General features: G+C 43.3%; 2 protein-coding genes across 28 annotated transcripts in view; one reads left to right on the top strand and one right to left on the bottom strand.

Moving 5' to 3' along the window:
• ITSN2 (intersectin 2) overlaps positions 1-10840 on the top strand; it is a 71792-nt gene extending 60952 nt beyond the window's left edge. For 2 of the 3 annotated variants that reach the window (XM_035110349.3, XM_035110348.3), the window contains exons 29-39: positions 638-759; positions 1618-1724; positions 2720-2903; positions 4504-4602; positions 4943-5110; positions 5335-5547; positions 6090-6211; positions 6299-6381; positions 6952-7035; positions 8469-8642; positions 9185-10840. In XM_035110349.3, the coding sequence (XP_034966240.1) occupies positions 638-759; positions 1618-1724; positions 2720-2903; positions 4504-4602; positions 4943-5110; positions 5335-5547; positions 6090-6211; positions 6299-6381; positions 6952-7035; positions 8469-8642; positions 9185-9342 (1514 nt within the window). In that variant the 3' untranslated portion in view covers positions 9343-10840. The remainder of the gene's footprint in view (positions 1-637; positions 760-1617; positions 1725-2719; positions 2904-4503; positions 4603-4942; positions 5111-5334; positions 5548-6089; positions 6212-6298; positions 6382-6951; positions 7036-8468; positions 8643-9184) is intronic. The other variant, XM_088667110.1, reaches the window with a different exon arrangement.
• Positions 10841-12006: 1166 nt separating this feature from the next.
• Positions 12007-20915, bottom strand: part of LOC118082609 (protein FAM228B) — a 31893-nt gene continuing 22984 nt past the window's right edge. For 8 of the 25 annotated variants that reach the window (XM_088667120.1, XM_088667131.1, XM_088667123.1 and 5 more), the window contains 4 exons: positions 20275-20352; positions 18995-19082; positions 17379-17523; positions 16722-17038 (listed from right to left, as the gene is read on the bottom strand). In XM_088667120.1, the coding sequence (XP_088523246.1) occupies positions 16759-17038; positions 17379-17523; positions 18995-19082; positions 20275-20352 (591 nt within the window). In that variant the 3' untranslated portion in view covers positions 16722-16758. Of the gene's footprint in view, positions 12645-13291; positions 13367-16721; positions 17039-17377; positions 17524-18994; positions 19083-20274; positions 20353-20915 lie in introns of those variants that run through there. The other 17 variants (XM_088667129.1, XM_088667135.1, XM_088667133.1 and 14 more) reach the window with 10 other exon arrangements.

Genomic DNA, 20915 nt, shown 5'->3' on the forward strand with positions numbered 1-20915 from the left:
GGAGTTAAGGCAGAGAATGACCCTGCAGCGCACACACCATTTCTCAAAGAGCAGCGGAGGCAGAATTCACAATTGCAACGGCTGCCCAGGACAGGAAGAAGCATCGGCTTCCCAATTTTTGCAACAACGTCCTTTTTGACTATCACACACAAGCACACACACAATTCACAATAGATTGCCAGGTTATTTTTTTAAAAAATGGTTATCACAATTTGCTCTTAATATAAATATAAGACAATATATTGATATATCGCCCAGCCCTACTGTGTAGGAAGGAGAGGGGCAATTCATCCTCTTCTGCCATGTCTCACCGAACAGATTCTAACGTTAGCATCACCACATGAAGGCTCCTGGAAGCACTTCTCCAAGCCTTTACTGTGACAAGAGCAGTGCTGCATTACATGATTCTTCTGTCGAGAGCAGATGCTTTGCCTCCTCTCCTGTCCCAGGGCTGGTGAGAGACCCACAGGCTGCTCATGGAGAAACTCTGCCACAAGCCACACGTTGGGGTTCCTACCCAGCTATTTCAAAGCCAGTTTTCTTCTCCACATTTATCAAAAGCGTTCCCTGTCTATTTTTTGCTTGGTGTTAAGTTGGCACTTGGGCTCCAAGTGACTCGGACTGTTTCCTCCCCCAGGGTGTGCAGATCTCCAAAGTCTTGACACAATGCAGCCCATGGAAAGGAAGAGGCAGGGCTACATACATGAGCTGATCCAGACCGAGGAAAAATACATGGAAGACCTTCAGCTTGTCCTAGAGGTGAGATTTCCCTGAACACAAAAGGTAGTGATAAATGTATTGCCTTGAATCCCTTATTAAAGGTAAAGGACCCCTGACAGTTAAGTCCAGTCACAGATGACTCTGGGGTTGCGGTGCTCATCTCGCTTTACAGGCCGAGAGAGACAGTGTTTGTCCACAGACAGTTTTTCCGGGTCATGTGGCCAGCATGACTAAGCTGCTTCTGGCGAAACCGTTTATCCACTTGCACTTTGACGTGCTTTCGAACTGCTAGGTTGGCAGGAGCTGGGACCGATCAACAGGAGCTCATCCCATCGTGGGGATTTGAGACGCCGACCTTCTGATCAGCAAGCCCAAGAGGCTCAGTGGTTTAGACCTTGAATTTGGTTTAGACCATTAAGACCTTTTTTCTCAAATGAAAGCTGTGCAAAAGCTTTAACACAAATTCACAGACTGCACCTTCAGCTGCAGTTTTTGTTTCTATTTCCCCTGATGATCAAAGAATGTCAGGCAGTCCCTGAGACAGGATCTCAATTCAGGGATCCATCACAATAAAAGTACCATTGGGACTCATTGCCACTGCTTAATATACATTGTCAACATGAGTTACTAGGATCTTTAGATATCTTGTGGTCTCTAAGGAGATCACCCATAGCAGACTGGATCTGTGGAAACCTTTTGATCCTGCTCTTATTTTCTGATCACCTCAATTAGACTAAGTGTTTTGGAAGAAATATCTGGCAGCAAAGAAACAATAATGTTAGGAACAAAGGAAAACTTAAGTTTTGTGACTGTGAGTTATCAAACAGTTCTTAATTTGAGAGGGGAACATCACACTGTATTTAAAATTCCTTTTCCCCTCCTTGTATCTGACTGTAGGTTTTCCAGAAACAAATGACTGAAACAGGCTGTCTCTCAGAAGCAGAAATGGGATTAATTTTTGTTAACTGGAAAGAACTCATCATGTCTAATACAAAGTTACTGAAGTAAGTGCTACTACTCCTTTCTTAGCTTTTGTGGCTTTAGCTGTTTCAGTCCAAATAAACAAAATAGAACCATTGAGGCTACAGTCTACACCCACTTACATAGGAGTAGGCTATACTGAACTCAATGGTACTTATGTCTGTGTGGACATGTATAGCACTGTGGGCAAGCCAAATTTGGCCTTAATATTTTTCTCTTAAAATCATTCAGAAAGACTAGGGAGATTGACAAATATGTTGCCTGCACTGACTCCTCTACAGGGTCTCCGAAGTGTTTTCCAGTCCTGCTACTTGAGGAATCAGAGGTGCAGGGGATGGAACCTGGCACGTAAAACATGTCTTCCACAATTGGGCTGAAAGAAAAGTATTTCGGACATCTCCGAAGCATCTTAGCTGTACTTTTTAACGTTTTGTCAGAAAAAAATGAAAGTGTCTCTCTCTGCTCCTCAGTTTCTGTTTGGGAAGCTTTTGGTTCAATTTGTAGTCTTATGTGATATGATTTCAAATTCACTAAATGCAACCTTGATTGAGAAGAGTAAAAAAACATCCCTGAAGAAATGAAGTACCAGAAGCAAATAAAATAAGCACATGTACAATGCAGGGAAAGCAGAAATCTGGGCTTTTGAAATGGCCTTTTTAAAAAGCTTGTTTTCACCGTGACAGTGGATTGTCTTGCTGGGTGTATCAGTCTATAAACGCCACAACCAAATAGGAATTGGGTTAGCAGTCCCTGTGTTCTTGGATATGTCCAGCCTTCCTTTAATGGTTCCTTAAAGAGCCGTCAAACAGCAAGTTAGGTTGTGACCGTGGGTGTGACCTCCAGGTTCTGAATGAGCTCCTGGGTGAGGTAGCCAGAGCCACTTACTTCATCTTCTCAACAGAGTTGACCCTGCCACATGGGATCTCTGTGTGACAGTAACTGGTGAGCCCTTCCGTAGCTTGTTCCTGTTGAAAGCTCTGGATTCAAACTGCTTCCCTGTCGTTTTATTTTCTTCCAGAGCCCTGCGTGTGCGTAAGAAGATGGGGGGTGAAAAAATGCCCGTGCAGATGATTGGTGACATTCTGGCTGCTGAACTGTCGCAAATGCAAGCCTATATCCGGTTTTGCAGCTGCCAGCTGAACGGGGCTGCCCTCCTGCAGCAGAAAACGGATGAAGAACCAGATTTCAAAGAATTTATGAAAGTACAGTAGCTTCCTAATTCAATCATGTCTCTTTTCTCTCTGAGGCTGTGGCAGATGTAACACAAGCTCTCCAATAGCCACATCTACCTTGGGAACAGGCTCTTCCTTCTTTTGTACAGTATATCACACCAGTCTCTGCCCAGGCATTTAGCTAAAAGTGCCCCTTGGCTGCATGCTCACTTGACTCTCAGCCAGCTTCTCTGCCACGCTATCAAACCTCAATTCTCCTTGTTCTTTGAATAGGTCTGACTGTGGCTGCAAGTAGTCTCCACAAATGGAAAGGCTCCTTAGGAGGAGCGGGGATCTTGCAGAATCTCCCACTGGAGTACAAGGGAGAGCAGATCTTCCCTTCCCCCACAGCCCTCTGTGCTGTTCCAGAGAGGTCACCAACCCTGCAGAGCGGATTCTTGAGGGAGGGAGGATCAAGAGAAAATGCTGCCCCTTCCATGTAACAACCAAGGAAACAGGGGAAATGTGACCAAGGAAACGGAGGCATCTGGCAGGCCCCCAGCTGGCTCCAGCCCAGCCGGCCAACATGCCGGGCAATCTCCGGTCCTTGGTGCAGCATAAATCAGTGACCCAGACTTGCTCAGAAGCCTGGGCGCACTCTCTTCCAACAGATTCCACTATGCAGCAAATGTAGCCAGAGAGAGAGAGACTGTGGTAGCATATTTACAAGCAGTTTATTAAGCGCAAGTCAGGACAAAAGGGAAACATGTCTGATCTCCTTTGTGTCCTGTCAGAGATGCTGGTGGCTACCCTCGAGTAACAACGCTCCACACCGTCGTGTCTTTAAGACTTTTATTGGTGCATGCTTATTTACAGTGCAAGAGATAAGAGAAACATGACTGTTCAGTCTTCATCAGAATCTCGCAATGGCGCTTTCCGGCTATGCGCCCAGCAAAGTAGTTTGAGGATCCCAAAGCGCCGCCCCTTGCTCCTACGGGAGCTGCCACGCCTCAAATCAGGCGTTGGGGGGAAAGGGCGCCTGTCCGATGCTCCTCTGCTGGCCATTTCCTGTATAGGAGCTCTAGGCTGCAGTCGCGGCTCTTGGATGCTGCTGGAGCCCTGGACCGACCTGCTCACTTCCTCCTGCCCTTCACTGGACCCGCTGCTGGAGCTCTGACTGCTGGAGGAGCTGGACTTTATGATGGGGGGGGCTGTTCTCTGTAACTCCGCCCCCTTACATGTCCAGAGCAAAGCAGAAAGTTATACACAAATGGAAGTTCCAGCATGCAGCGCTGGTGTGTGTTAGGCAGACGCAACACTTCCATGTCTGCTCTTAAGGTGGAATGGAAAGACCTCTTTACTAGAACTCCACTCATGTAAAGAGTTTTGCTTCCCTTGGGAAATGCTGCAGGGAATGGAGCCTTGTTCTAGCTCTGCAGCAGGTTTTCCTTTTTCTAACGGAGCAGCCTGAGATAAGTCACACTCTCCCCCTTCATATTCTCCCTCTAGACAACAGAGACCCAAGGGGCTGCTCTTTTGCAAAAGATAACAAACTGAAGCTTGTACAACTGTTTGCACCTTTTAAAGCCCTCTGTCAATGTTGATCAGTAGCAATAATGCAGCCTCTCAAAAATACCGGTTTACCTTGTAGAAATTGGCTTCGGATCCTCGCTGTAAAGGAATGCCACTCTCCAGCTTCCTGTTGAAGCCTATGCAAAGAATCACTCGCTACCCTCTTCTCATAAAGAGTGTGAGTATCAGCATAATTGTTCTCTGAAGCACTGAGGGATCCTTTGCGAGGAAGGGTGGGATGGAAATTAAATAAACTAACTTGATTGACAATATTGTGTGAGAACAAGCAGAGAACTCCAAGTGTATTTATTAAAAAAATCAGAAAAACTGCTCATATTGGTGTGGATAACACCTAGGTTTGATCCCCATAAGGGACAGCTGTATATTTCTGCCTTGCAGGGGTTGGACTGGATGATCCTCAAGGTCCCTTCCAACTCTATGATTCTATGATATCTCTCCCCACCCTCCCCCCATTTAACTAATACTGCACTTTTCTTTGTCTGTTTTTTTCTAACCAGATTCTGGAAAATTCCCCTGAAACTCACCCAGATCACAGTAATCTGAAGCTGGCTCTTGAGCGGGCTGAGGAGCTGTGTTCCCAGGTGAATGAGGGAGTGCGAGAAAAGGAGAATTCAGACAGGCTTGAATGGATCCAGTCCCATGTTCAGTGTGAGGGCCTTGCTGAGGTAACTCTCTGGGGTGGGAAGGACTGGATAAAAAGGAGGAAATAGGTGCTGGGAATGCTATTATTAGGGGTTCTTGATAGAAGTGGCCCTGTTGATGACAGTTCAATGGGTATAGCCCAACAGCGTACATTAAGGGTAGCAAAATGGCTTTGGTTTGGAGTAGAATTTTCTCTCTGATGGTGAGAAGTCATTGTATTGCCGCATTGGTTTTCTTTTCCTTTTAGCAACTGATTTTTAACTCTCTGACCAATTGCTTGGGACCAAGGAAGCTTTTGCACAGTGGCAAACTCTATAAAACAAAAAGCAACAAAGAATTATATGGATTCCTCTTCAGTGACTTCCTACTTCTCACCTACATGGTCAAGCAGTTTGTATCCACGGGGTCAGATAAATTGTTCAACCCAAAATCAAATACTCAGTTCAAAATGTACAAAACGGTGAGTAAATTAAAGCATCTTAATTGTGCATTTGGAAAGGGGAGGAGAGGGATGTTTTCTTTAATAGAAATAATAACCTTTTTACTATTTAATAGAGTTTCTTGATCTACTAGGATGCTGAAGTTAACTGTACAATTTCAGTCTCCTATCAGTACTAATTTTGACTGTCAGTAGAGACAGATCTTCTATAATTAAAACAAAATTAAAAAATTCCCTCCAGTAGCACCTTAGAGACCAACTAAGTTTGTCATTCGTATGAGAAGTGTGCATGCACACTTCTTCAGGTATCTAAAACTAAAACAATCCAGGAGAAACAATTTACATTATGAGTTGCCAACTGAAGACGGTTTTCGCCCTCTGTGTATGCCCAGCCCCATGGGAAATAAGTTCCCTTAAAGATCTGGGGCCTCTTCCCCAGTGTAGCAGGGGATTCTCTCTCAGTGGTAGCTGCAGTGGTCTCTTCGGACACAATAAATTTAATTATAATTTCGTTTCAGCTTGTCCAAGTGTTTTTTTTGAAGCTGCCTTTGTGTTTCTTTCAGCCTGTTTTTCTTAATGAAGTCCTAGTGAAACTGCCGAGTGACCCTTCCAGTGAAGAGCCAGTTTTCCACATCTCCCACATTGATAGAGTATATACACTAAAAACAGACAACATCAATGAAAGGTGAGCTCAGAGAATGTTCATCTCGCTTTGTTTTTGTGGTTCTTATTTTTGTAAAAAATAAAAATAAAATAATGTTCACTTCTGCAGAACTGCCTGGGTCCAGAAAATTAAAGGAGCATCAGAACATTATATTGAAACAGAAAAGAAGAAACATGAAAAGGCTTACCAAGGTGCTGAACGTTGGTTGATGGGAACTTGAAGGAACATTGGATTCTGGTGTGAATGGAAGCCTACCTCATGGGCTTCTTGGGGACATCTCCTGGCCTGAATCTAAATGCCACATATTCCTATTCCCACATCACATTTTCAGGCTTCTGGACATGTGGGCACATTCATAAAATAAGCCTCTGGCTTTACAAGTGGCATGAAGGAGTTTTGAGTTGCAAAACAGTTGTGCTGTGGAAAGGATTCTGTTCATGCAATGAAAGAATGTTGGTGAAACTGAACAGGGAAAGTTTGTATTTTGTAGGTCTACACTTCTGCCCTGCCCAGGCAAATTTATACAAATTGCAGATGGATCCTGCTTCCTCCAGGGTAGTTTTTAAACTTAATGAGATTTCAAAGCAGCTAGTTGGCATGTGTGCATAATGCAGACAGATACCATAAGTTGGCTGCTGCAATCCAGCTTCTGCGCAAACATGCCAATTTAGATGCCTTGCGTTTTGTTCCATATGTTGCTCGGCCAGCTTTCTTTTTCCGTCCAAGTGATTTACTGATTGAAAATTGGTTTTGTTTTTCAGCTCGGTCACAGAAGAGTTCAGGAATAGGACGTTTGATGGTGCATGTGATTGAAGCAACTGAATTAAAAGCATGCAAACCTAATGGTAATAATTTAGGGGCGGATGTTTGTCTTTGGTGATATAATTCCAAGTTCAGCAAGCTAATATGAGAGTGTCTAGTGCTACAAATAAGTTGTTGCCGAGCAATTTTCTGGAACTGAAATACCTGTGTATTTATATAGTTAGAGAACTATGGGGGGGGGAGATAGATTTGCAAACAACCTGAGCAGGGACTGGTTGTAATGGTTGCAATTGGAGCAACAGCATCAGGGCTCACGCCCACACTTGGAACTTTCAGTTTTGTTTTGCTTTTTAAGTCTCTAGCCCTTCTCGAAAGTAAGTTATGAAGCTTAATTTGCAGGCAACATTCCAAGCAATTTATGTGCAAGGAACCATGCTGACATTTCAGGCTTTTCTTTTTTAAAAAAATTTCAAGTAAGCCAAAACTATGCAATAAAAATAATAGAGGTACAAATACAAAAAAAACAGAAGCAGCCAAGTATCTCTGGAAGAAACTTAAATCAGATAAGTAGAGTACTTGAGACAATTCTTTTCAAAGCCTGGATTTCACAAGTATGAGGCATGGTGCTCGTAGACAAATAAACCATTTCGCAAAAGGAATATTGATTATTATTTTTTGGGAAGGTGGTGGGTAGATTCACACCTTCTATACGATATGGTATCCATTTATTGACTTTGTTATGGCAACCGAACATGGTTTTCACCCACCCAATTAATGGAACCTTATGGAGGTACACTTTGATTGAATTGCCTTTTGGGGGCTGTCTAAAACTATAACCATCAGCCACTATTTTTCTTTCTTTTCAGTACAACTACAAAGCTCTGTTTTCCTGGTGTGAATAAGTTTTGTTACTTGAAATTAAAAATCTTTTTTTTTTTTTACAAAAAAATAACTAAAATTTTATGCCTATGATACGAGCACTAAATCCCATATTGCAGCCATTTAACACCTCCTCCTATATCTTCATGACAGCTGCATGAAGTAGGTTAGGCTGAGAGTTTATGCCTGGCCCAAGGCAGGAAGTGAACAAAAACAGTGGGTGTTTTAAATGTGAACATGAGCATGTTCAGAGTTTTTTTTTTTATTTTTACTGTCAAGTTTGGTAAAATGTTGTGTTTTGCCTTGAAAGTTGTAAAATTGCACATGCTCTGAGTATTTTATTTTTATTTTTTGTAGTCAGACAAAGTTTATGTATCCCATAATAAATTTGATAAGTCTTTTAAGACCCTACAGGATTTAGTTTGTGGCACCTTATTTCAGGAATGCTTTTTCGGGACCTGTCTGGAGAACTGCACCAGGGCTCCCAGCTGCTTTAATCTGAACTTGAATCAGAGCCATATAAATACAAAGTTGTTGTTTTTTACCCTCTTGTGAAAATAGTGTCCTTAACTCTGCTCTGATTTGCCTACATTGTTCTTTTTGAAAGTTTATGTGTACACTTCTGTTTTATGCCAAGGGAAGAGCAACCCCTACTGTGAAATCAGCCTGGGGTCTCAAAGCTACACCACAAGAGCGCTGCCGGACACTTTGAACCCCAAATGGAACTTTAACTGCCAATTCTTCATCAAGGATCTCTATCAAGATGTTCTGTGTCTCACCATGTTTGACAGGGACCAGTTCTCACCCGATGGTAAGTGCTGCATTTTGTCTGTGAGAGAGATCATGCTTTGTCCCTTGTTAAGGATTATGAGGTGAAATGGCGTGGGCTGGAGCTTAAGCACAGTGGCCCCATTTGGGCTGTTTGTTGTGTACTCTACACCCCAATAGAGCTATTTGGGAAAGAAGAGAGGTGCTCACTGCCAAGCCCATCTGTACCATTCGTTTGTTGCTCCAGTGCATTATAAATACACCCCATTTTCAACAAACAGATCTTTATTCCCTGACTCCGACCATGTTTGTTTACTGTGTCCCAAGCGTGAAGGAGCCCATCATCAACTGTTTTGAGGTTCTTTTCCCACATGACAAATTACCTGCCCCGCTGCTTTTTGCTCCTCCTTCGAGTTCCTTTTTTGGGGTTCCCATTTTTGTTGCATTTTGTCTGTTAGGGGAACTAAAGATGAACAAATAAGCTATAACTTTCATTGAGTTTAATCTCAAATTAGTGTGCATTGGGTTGAAGCCTTCGTTATTCAACACAGATTTGAGTATGATTTGTGTGTTGTTGTTAAACAGATTTTTTGGGTCGCACGGAAGTTCCAGTAGCCAAAATCAGAACAGAGCAAGAAAACAAGGGACCTACAACTAAACATTTACTGCTGCATGAGGTACCAACAGGGGAAGTTTGGGTACGCTTTGATTTGCAGTTATTTGACCCAAAAACACTTCCCTGAAAAGAAGTGTTTTTTTTGTAATATTAGGAACTACAAACTGCTGCCATTTGAATTGAGTGTTTTGCAAATAATCCTTCCTTCCAGGCAGGTATTGCAAAATCACTTCACCTGATCACTTGTACATTATTTCTCGGGGGGGGGGGGGTGCTTACGTTTGTGACAATATGCAATGTAAAATGTACTGTATATAGAGATCCTGTAGCAGTGCCTTTCTTTAGAATACGGAAATTTTTGAATGCTGACGCCAATGTATCTTTTCAATGTAATTTTCAGAGCTCTTTAAAGTTTTAATTAGGAATGTGGCATTAAAATGTTTAAAGTGTCGCCACTTGGATTAATATGTGTGTGTGTGTATGCACATGTTACTGACATACATGCTGAGGGAATGATTTCGTTCAGGGCTAGAATAATTGAATCTCACGCCTGAAAAATGTAATCTGCTTGAATCTCACCTCAGGATATTAATTGTAGGAAATATATGCTGAAGTCTTAGCACTTCGCGATCCTTTAAATACTGTTTATCATTAATAGGAAGTTTATTACAAAATAAAAAAATTCCTTCAGTAGCACCTTAAAGACCAACTAAGTTTTTATTTTGGTATGAGAAGTGTGCATGCACACGAAAGCTCATACCAAAATAAAAACTTAGTTGGTCTTTAAGGTGCTACTGAAGGAATTTTTTTATTTTGTTTCGAATCAGACCAACACGGCTACCTACCTGCAACTAGGAAGTTTATTAGTTATTAGTTTATTAGGAAATTTCAACAATTTCTTCAGTTCTGTTAAGCATTTTATAACCAGATTTTGGTTATAAGAAGGAAAAACTATAAAATATTCATTTAAAATACTTGTTGATAATCATGAATATGTTTCATGTGATTTGTTTAATATATTTATGTAAATAAATACTTGGGTTTCCTGGAAGATGCCCGTAAAATGTGCACCTTTAAGCTTCGCCAATGGGCCCAAGGCAGTGAAGGTTACGTCACCCTTGGATCGGCATAGAGAATAAAATGAGCTTATTAAAATGATTTGTCTAGATTCATATGGAGGCATACTGATTTTCAAAAGTATATTTTATTGTACCTCTGAATGTGAAAAAACACAGGAACTAAATTCAAGAAAATATAAACAAAATGTAAATCATATTTGTTACGGGTACTGCTCATAGGATATAATGGAATTAAATAGATCTTCCTCTTCGACGCGAACAGGCAAAAGTGCCCACCGGATTGCCCTTCTGTGCAAAAGACCTGCAGCACAGCTGCACCTTGTAGAAGAAGTACAAAAAGGCTGGCAGCAGTAGTTGCCAGTTTCAGGCATTTGACAAATAGGCGGGCCCTCCTGTGCATTGTTAAATCGACTCTCTGCTACTTAAGTACTGTACTGCTTTCAATGCAAAGTTAGTGCGAGTTGTATCCTTTAGGTGCTATATTGCTTAACAAGTTTTAACAGAATTGCAAACTTGACCTGAATAAAAGTTTTCTGTGTTTAAGTATTTATATTTTTATCTTATCTTATTTTATTTTAATGCAATTTTCCTAGAGCATCTATTCAATTCAAAGTCAGATCCCACATTCCAAAAACTGACTTGTGACAACTTTTCCTGGGCGGGAATAAAAACAAAACTGCTATTTCACATTTACTTGTGCAAGTATCTACATCTAACTCAATACATACTTGAAATATAACAAAATCACCACACTTCTGCAATGAGTAAACAAATGAATGGTACAAATTTTAAATCAACAAAGGCCTTCAATATTACTATCTTAACAATACCACTATTAATCATTTCAACTAGTTTGCCTAAATTGTGTGTATGTTGCAAGGTATCTGCAAAAATTTCTCAACAATTGACACACTCCTCCTTTATATACGGTATCTATTTTGTACAGCTGCCATGGTCATGCCAACCGGATGATACCTGAGCAAATGGTATCTTTCACATTACAAGGGACTAACAACTGTTGTAAGAGTACTGTGTCCTGAATAACTTGGCTGTCTCTTACAAGATCAGTAACCTTTTAGGACCTGGTTTTGGGTCACACAAGGTCAACATCACCAACTGTTAGAGACCAGTGCATAATACTTGGTCTAATGCTCCCTTCTGCTTTTCAACTGAACCAACTGCAGCAAGGTAAGTGGATGATCTACACCAAAAGCATCTTCTTCTCCACAAGCCCCTCATTTTGGAAAGTAGATTCCATGAAAGAGTCTTGTCTTCAATTAAATAGTGCATTTAGTTGTGTAGATAGAAGAGTGTAATATATCCCTCACTTCCCTACTGTTAATAGGTTTGTGCTTTATGTTATTGTGCTGTGGCCAGAATCAGTAACTGCTCTAGTGCTCAGGTTTGTGCACATCTTTAGAGGACCTAATCCATGTGTTCCTGGAACATTATGCCAGACAAAAACAGTTTTTGCTCTAGGATGTTTCATATGTATGGCACTGCTATACTCAAAAGTAAAAAAGTGCTATACACAGGGTAGGACTCCTAACCTGGGGGGAATAAATATACAGTATCACTGCTGTTGCTTGCCATGCATCTTCCTGAGCTATCTGTCTAATGCAAAAGCTGAGGCTCTATCCTGGTAACTGTGGCTCAGAATCCACACTGCTTTTGGTTTGCATCTTAGATAAGGAATCCATTTCAAAGGCATATCATTGGGAAGCAGATTTTATTGCTGGTTTCCAAACTGATGAGCCAGTTAGTATCTGATTTGTCAAAAGACTGGGCATGCAGGTGAAATCTGGTTTCCTGGCAGAGCCATCTCTCGTTCAGCAGAAGCCAGGACGGGTCCCCCTACCTCTTGAAATCCACAGAAGTCAGGTTTCTAGATGTGCGCATTTTTCTCCTTTTAACAGAACGAAATTAGACCATTATCAGGCACTAATGCTTACTGCTACTGCAACAGTTGTTCACTGTTGTGTTGAGACTGTGTGGCACAGAATAAAATGTAAAATGGCAAACGGACCAGTACTCTTAACATTCCCTTTCCACTTCATTGACATTGAGAACAAAACCTTGTTAATGTGTAGATATACTGGTGAACAACACATAGCTATTCTATTAGGGGTGGAGTGGTAGGAAAATCATCTTCAGTGGGCCATCTCCTTCCCTCGTCTTAGAAGGCAGACGGCTATAATGCTGGCAGGAGGAGTGGGGTTAGGCCAAGACCAGTCCGTGCCTCTCAGGGCTCCTGGCTTTCCCGGTTGGTGAGCCCCTACTGGCTAGGATATTTTTCTTCTTTTGTGTTCTCGCTTGCTCTTTACCTTTCCTAGCTCTCATATGTGCCTTCCTACAAAAAAGAAGAAGGAGAATAGGAACGACTCACCTTGCCGAGGGTCTACTCTTGTCACATCCCTCCCCTGCTTCCGAAGGATGAGATTGCAAGTGCTGTCTACCTGCTATGGGAATATGCCTAGGCCAGTTGGGAGTCCAACTCCCAATAGCTCCAACTCCCAATTGGCCAGCATGGCCAATGCTCAGGATGAAGAGAGCCGTGATCCAGCAACAGCTGGGGAACCACAGATTCCCCATCCCTGCCCTGCATACTTCTGTTGTCCCTACAAAAAACAGGGAAACCTGGGACTATGTGCTTTATAGTCAAAGGTGCTCTGCTCTAGCTGGGGTGACTGAATCTGTGTGGAAGAGAGCGGCCAGGCTGGTAATAAAAAGAACCTTTCACAATGGAAAAACATCATTTACCTACTAGATTGGTGTAATGGGGACAAAACTATTGGGGTGAGAAAGGAAATTATCTTGCCACTTTTAAAAGTTCTCTCTCACTCTAAATTATGAAAAAAGGAGAGAAGAAGGATCACACCAGGCCCCCAATTCCATTCATTGCTCTCCTGAGATGACCTCTAGGATGACTTTCCAGAGCCAATGCACCAAACAAGACTTAATTCCCCCAAGCAAAGCAGAGAGTTTTAAGTTATCTACCTTGCTTACTGGTTTCTGAAAATCTCTCATGAGATTTCACAAGGCTGAAGAGATCTCACGAAAGCCTCCCTGCACCTAGGAAGCAAGGCAGGGAACTTAAAAAGTTTGTATCCACTTCCGGTGCTTTCCGACATGGTGAAAAGTGGCTCCCACACTAGCGGAGATAGTTTGTGCAGCTAATTAAGGATAATTTGAGAGTAATTATCCTTACAAACCCCCCTGCCCCCAAGTCGGGTAGGGGGAGAGGGACTTTCCAAGCCATAGTGTGTAACATGAAGCACTTACAGATCCTCAGAATCATAGAATTGTGGAGTTGGAAGGTAACCCCCCCCCAATGGGTCATCCAGTCCAACCCCCCGGAAAGCAGAAATCACAGCTAAAGAATCCTGACAGATGATCATTCAACCTCTGTTTTAAAAACCCCAGTGAAAGAGAGAGGTCACCATCTTCCAAGGTCATCCATATGTTCAGAAAGTTCTTCATAATTTTTAGTTGGAATCTCCTTGCTTATTTGAATCCATTGGTTTGAGTCCTACCCTCGAGCAGCAGAAAACAAGCTGGCTCCATCTTCCATGGAAATCTGAAGACAGCCATTATATCTCTCAGGTTCCTCTTTTCCAGGCTAAACATACCGAGCTCCTTCAACCATTCCTCATAAGGCTTGGTTTCCAGATCCTGGATCCCCTTGGGCACATGTTCCAGCTTGTCAATAGCCCAGAACCAGACACGGCACTCCAAGTGTACTCTGACCAAGGCAGAGTAGAACAGTACTACAACTTCCCTTGATCTGTACACTAGGCTTCTGTTGATGCAGAGTTCTCAAAGAGATTCTATTATGACTGAGCCACTGGCTCATAAGAACATTTGCCCAAGACCTGAAGACTCTTTGCAGCCCTGACTTTGGAAAGAGATTATTTCCAGAAAACCACTACAGTGGTACCTCAGTTCTTGAACGTAATCCGTAACATTCGAAAACTGAGGCGCAAAGGGCTGTCTGCAAATTCAATTGAGAAAATTGAAAAACGCAGTGGAAGCCATTGGACTTCCAATGCATATTCGAAAACAGAAGCATTTACTTCTGGGTTTTCAGCGTTCGGGTTCTGAAAGTTTGTCAACAGAGACGTTCGAGAATCAAGGTACCACTGTACCACAAAAGGCACTCATTTGCCAAGATGAAGGCCTCTTCCTCGCTCTTGTATTGCAGCTGTAACTTTCATCTCTACACATTAATAGTCTGCATACTGCCCAACCTCATATACATTTCCATTGGAACTGGAAGACAAGAGTGCTGAAAACAAACCAGTTTCTTGCACCATGTATTTCTCAGCTGAGCTATCAACTAAGCCTTCTAAGATTTAAAAAGCCTAGCAAACTAATTTTGCTAGAGATCAAACCTGAATCTCCTGGCATGACTCAAAAGATCTACTTTCATATCACATAACTGCCATTGGACTATACCTGTCAGACCAAGGATTAGACACCTGAATGCTTTCCTACCTAACATTCTCCCTTTGAATATTTATTTATTATATAAATACCTCACTCTTCTCCAAAAGGTAATTGTTCAAAACAACTTAAAATTCTCCATCATGTGCTAGTTGCCAATACGCTCCCAGGCTAAGTTTAAAGTGTTGTGATTAGTATATAAAGCCCTTGACAGCTTGGGGCCCCATATATTTGGAGAGAGGTAGCCTCCACTGTGGGAGCAGGGCCGGGGCGGGAGAGTGCTAGAGTCCTGTCTAGTCGAGTTGCATGGAATCAATTCTAATCTGTTACCTCCAAGGGTTCTGTCTTGGGCCCAGTGTTATTCAACATCTTTATCAATGACTTGGATGATGGGCTTGAGGGCATCCTGAGCAAGTTTGCAGATGACACCAAATTGGGAGGGGTGGCTAATACCCCAGAGGACAGGATCACACTTCAAAATGACCTTAACAGATTAGACAACTGGGCCAAAGCAAAGAAGATGAATTTTAACAGGGAGAAATGTAAAGTACTACACTTGGGCAAAAAAAAATAATGGAAGGCACAAATACAGGATGGGAGACACCTGGCTTGAGAGCAGTACATGTGAAAAGGATCTAGGAGTCTTGGTAGACCACAAACTTGACATGAGTCAACAGTGTGATGCAGCAGCTAAAAAAGCCAATGCAATTCTGGGCTGCATGAATAGGAGTATAGCATCTAGATCAAGGGAAGTAATAGTACCACTGTATTCTGCTCTGGTCAGACCTCACCTGGAGTACTGTGTCCAGTTCTGGGCACTGCAGTTCAAGAAGGATACTGACAAGCTGGAACGTGTCCAGAAGAGGGCAACCAAAATGGTCAAAGGCCTGGAAACGATGCCTTGTGAGGAACGGCTTAGGGAGCTGGGTATGTTTAGCCTGGAGAAGAGAAGGTTAAGGGGTGATATGATAGCCATGTTCAAATATATAAAAGGACTAGCTGGCCCTGCCACACGTTGCTTTGGGTTATTTGTGTGATTTCCCCTACCCTGTGTCGATCCCTGAAGTATCCCTGTGATTCCCCCACTCCTCCCCTCACCCCCCCGACTTTACCCTGTGATCCCCCCTCATCCCTGAGAATCCCCCAACTCTGTCCTGATCCATGACCTATTATGCCCCCTCTTCCCCCACCCCGGCATATCCCTGTGATTTCCCCCCTCTACTCCCCCTAACCCCCATTTAACCCTGTGATTTCCCTCCTCTCCTCCATCCACCCCCACCCCCCCGGGTTATTCCTGTGACCCGTTCATTGCACACAATCACTCCCCCAATGCGCGTGTTCTATAAAATTTTGCCCTGTCCCAACCCTGACTCCCCTACCCACGTGTGTTATGTGAAATAACATTTATTCTACCCAAAGGCACGGCCCTATAAAAGGCCCATATTCAGTTGATTCTATGCTGCAGCCTATTTGACCCCCCCCCCCCATCCCCGACCCAGGCAGGCCCCTAAAGCCACTCAGCCTAGTCTGCAAAGCCGAGGCGAGACACTGTGGAGAGGGCAGGTTTCATCCCTGTGTCTCCCCCACCCTGTTCTGACCCATTACCTATCCCTGCCCCCTATTCGGGGGGCCCATCCCCCCCCCAGGCAGGCCCCTACCTCCACTTGGCAATGACGGGCCTTGTTGCTGCAAAAGACCTGTTTTCAGTTGGTTGCTGTGGAATTTTGTGATGTCATCTGGTGGCGCGGCTTTCGAGGCAGCAGTGGGCAATCTGCCTTTCTATTGAATGCTGCTGGAGTATTCAGAGGTTCTGCTGGAAACATCTAATTTAGGCGCCACTTTTTGTGTTTAATCATTATTTTAGGTATGAAAGGTTTGGTTTTTTGGATTTTTTTATGCCAGATCCCTCACTGATGGGCATGGAACGTTGTGGCCAAATTTGTTACATTACAGTTCAGCAGTTACGGAGAAAGGCTGTGACCTCTGCGCACACAATGCCTACGTTTATATATATATAGATGTCATATAGAGGACGGAGAAAGGTTGTTTTCTGCTGCTCCATAGAACAATGGATTCAAGCTACAAGAAAGAAGATTCCACCAAAACATTAGGAAGAACTTCCTGACAGTAAGAGCTGTTCGACAGTGGAATTTGCTGCCAAGGAGTGTGGTGGAGTCTCCTTCTTTGGAGGTCTTTAAGCGGAGGCTTGACAGCCCTCTGTCAGGAATGCTTTGATGGTGTTTCCTGCTTGGCAGGGGGTTGGACTGGATGGCCCTTGTGGTCTCTTCCAATTCTATGATTCTATAAATAAACAAATGAGTGGTCAAACAAGGAAATGCCAGCCAATTCCTGGTTAATGATGGTTTCAGGGGGGGAAATAGTACAGATGAATGCAATTATGCTTTGTGATTATGACAGCATTTAAAAGATGGAGAGTTCAGATGATGAAACATCTTAAGTGTAACCAACAGCCCCTTCTTCAACGGAAAAGAAAGTATGCACACATTTAAGCTTTTATATTAAAGCCACTGGCTATGTTATTCACATGTTCCATGGTAAGTACATAAAACAGCTCTATTCCCCCTCTTGTGTGAAATATGGAATAAAGAGAATTTGTTTAAAAAGCAGTGACAAACTTTACCGGCTCTTTTGACGAATCTCACTTTCTATGTACCCAGCTGGAATTTTTAACCACTCTATTGGATTCATAAGTTGCCGACTCAATGGAAGGAGTGGCAGTTCTGCCTTATGGAGCTCACTCATCTCTTTGGAGGAAAATAATTTTCCTGTAGGAAGTCAAAAGCATGAAGGTTATTTCCATAAACTGGAGTGACTACTTTCAGAGATAAAGGCAAAACTATGGTCAAATTCGGGACGCAGGTGGCGCTGTGGGTTAAACCACAGAACCTATGGCTTGCTGATCAGAAGGTCAGCAGTTCGAATCCCTGCAGCGGGGTGAGCTCCTGTTGCTCGGTCCCAGCTCCTGCCAACCTAGCATTCGAAAGCAAGTCAAAGTGCAAGCAAATAGGGACCACTACTGTGGAAAGGTAAACGACGTTTCCGTGCGCTGCTCTGGTTCGCCAGAAGCGGCTTTGTCATGCTGACCACATGACCTGGAAGCTGCACGCCGGCTCCCTCGGCCAATAGTGCAAGATGAGCGCACAACCCCAGAGTCGGTCACGACTGGACCTAATGGTCAGGAGTCCCTTTACCTTTACCTATGGTCAAATTCACCCCTCCCAGATATATAGCACCACCAGCTTTACCACTTCATAAACTTTGGGGGAAGACCAAACGACCCTAAGTGATTCTATCTGCATCCTTCAGTTCCTCCATCCTGCATCTTGAGTCAAAGGGCCATAGCCAGAGGATGGAAAACAGATCCTGACTTTTATATCCACCCTTGGTATAGTTGCCTAGCCCCTGTGGAAAGGCTAGCCGATGATGTGTGGTGGGCTGAGGGCCAAGCCAAGCCAGACATGTTTCATGCAGCAAAGTTCCCACTCTTTATAAATACTTCCTCCAAGAGTCTGAAGCCATCCAGTGCTCATGCTGGGTTCTGGAGAAGATACATCAGATAATTCTCCTTTTAAGTGCTTTTCTGTCCTTATTAGAGACGAGGGTGGCGTTGTGGTCTAAACCACAGAGCCTAGGGATTGCCAATCGGAAGGTTGGCAGTTTGAATCCCTGCAACGGGGTGAGCGCCCGTTGTTCAGTCCCAGCTCCTGCCCACCTAGCAATTCAAAAGCACGTCAAAGTGCAAGTAGATAAATAGGTACCACTCTGGCGGGAAGGTAAATGGCATTTCCGTGTGCTGCTCTGGATCGCCAGAAGTGGCTTAGTCATGCTGGCCACATGACTCGGAAGCTGTCTACGGACAAATGCCAGCTCCCTCGGCCTATAGAGGGAGATGAGCGCGCAGCCCCAGAATTGTCCGCAACTGGACCTAACGGTCAGGTGTACCTTTACATTTACCTTTCTACTGTCCTTACTTATGGGATTTAACGATGTAAAATTATTTGTGAGAGACCAGGGTGTGTGGGTTTATTCGTGTTGCCTATATTCTATTGTTTTTTACAAAATCAATAGAACATATCGGGGGCGGGGCTAGTCTGACTAACCTGACAGGTTGGTGCAGAGAGGGAAAGAAGAAGAGAGCAGGGCAAGGGCCCTTCCTTACCTAGGCTATTGGGCATTAAGTCTCGAAACAGAATGTGCCACAGAAGCCCATAGCCAAGCACTGCAGCATAGAAATACCTGAGTCACACTGCTGAATAATGCCAGCCTCAAGGTATCTTCCTCGTATCTCCTTTAACAAAGGATCGTATAAAGGTGGAACTGAAACCTATTAAAAATACAGGCAAGTTCTTACTTCCTTCCCCTTTTTAAAATTATTTGTGAAGTATTAACATTCATAGCACATGAACAACCAAACATAAATGTTACACAGTGCACAGTAATTTTTCCAGCTTGTTTTATTATTATTATTATTAGTAGTAGTAGTAGTAGCAGCAGCAGCATTAGTAGTAGTAATAGTAGTTCTTTGCCCATCTTACTGGGTTGCCCCAGCCACTCCGGGTGGCTTCCAACATATATAAAAACATTGTGCATTAAAAAGCTTCCCTATACATGACTGTCTACTCATTTCCTTGACATCTGCTGGGTGTCCCACAGGGAGGACGCCACCACTGAGAAGGCCTTCTGCCTGATTCCCTGTAGCTTCACTTCTCACAGTGAGGGAACTGCCAGAAGGCCCTCGGAGTTGGACCTCAGTGCCCGGGCTGAACAATTGGGGTGGAGATACTCCATCAACTATACTGGGCCAAGGCCATTTAAGGCTTTAAAGCTCAATACCAACACTTTGAATTGTGCTCAGAAACGTATTGGAAGCCAATGTGGGTCTTTCAGGACCATCTAGAATAGACAGTATATTAGTACATAGGTCCAATCCATGCATATAGAACAGCAGACTCAAATCCAAACACATCTAAGTATTTGTAACTCATGGCATACTTGAGAGTGGGCATTCTAAGGATCTGGGGGTCCACTTAAAAATCCCTTCAAAACATCCATTTCAGAAGAGAAGTTTTGGTTTATGGCATATATAGTCTGGTGCTTAAGAGTAAAAGTTCAGATTTGGGAGTTTCTTGTGAAAGTACTATGGTCACTCCCACTTCCCACTCTTCTTCTCCCCCCCCCCCCCCCGAGTCCAAATTCAAGCCACTGGGAACTGAGAAAAGAAAGTCCACAGCCACAGTACTGTGGGGAATTCATCTAACGGCACAAAATGTGAATTGTGTATGTCCAAGGGAGGGGAAGAAAATGTGAAGATCCTGATGAGAAAGGAGGTCAAGTGTGTGAAGATGTGTTTACCAGTGGGCAATTCCCTAAACTGCCAAATAATTCACAATGTGTTAATTATCTAATTTGTAAATATTGTTAATGCATACACATCCCTTCACCGGCTCTGCCTATGATGCCAAGAAACCAATACAATTCTCATCAGTGCAATAAATTCAGCATGTTGGCTCTCCTACCTTGCAAGTGTCTGTAGAACATTTCAGAAAGAAAGGATCATAAGAGGAAGTATTATAGCTTTCTAAAAATGCACTGCCCTGTAAAAGAAGAAAAAGTGGAAGTCAAGCAAGCTATGGATGCAACATAATATTTACGTAGCAGGTAGCTAATATTTTCTATGTAATCCCTAAAGTGGGACGCAGGTGGCGCTGTGGGTTAAACCACAGAGCCTAGAGCTTGCTGATCAGAAGGTCAGCGGTTCGAATCCCTGCAACGGGGTGAGCTCCCGTTGCTCGGTCCCAGCTCCTGCCAACCTAGCAGTTTGAAAGCACGTCAAAGTGCAAGTAGATAAATAGGTACCGCTCCGGCGGGAAGGTAAACGGCGTTTCCATGTGCTGCTCTGGTTCGCCAGAAGCAGCTTTGTCATGCTGGCCACATGACCTGGAAGCTATACGCTGGCTCCCTCGGCCAATAATGCGAGATGAGCATGCAACCCCAGAGTCGGTGACGACTAGACCTAATGGTCAGGGGTCCCTTTACCTTTACCTAATCCCTAAAGTACACCTTTCAGATAAAGTATCACAGATGAATATTCACAGTACCTCAACATTTAGCTAGCATTTACTCCATCATCTTAATGCATAAATGGCACCATTCATTT

This window comes from Zootoca vivipara, chromosome 3 (genome assembly GCF_965207765.1).
Source record: "Zootoca vivipara chromosome 3, rZooViv2.hap1.1, whole genome shotgun sequence".
NCBI lineage: Eukaryota > Metazoa > Chordata > Lepidosauria > Squamata > Lacertidae > Zootoca > Zootoca vivipara.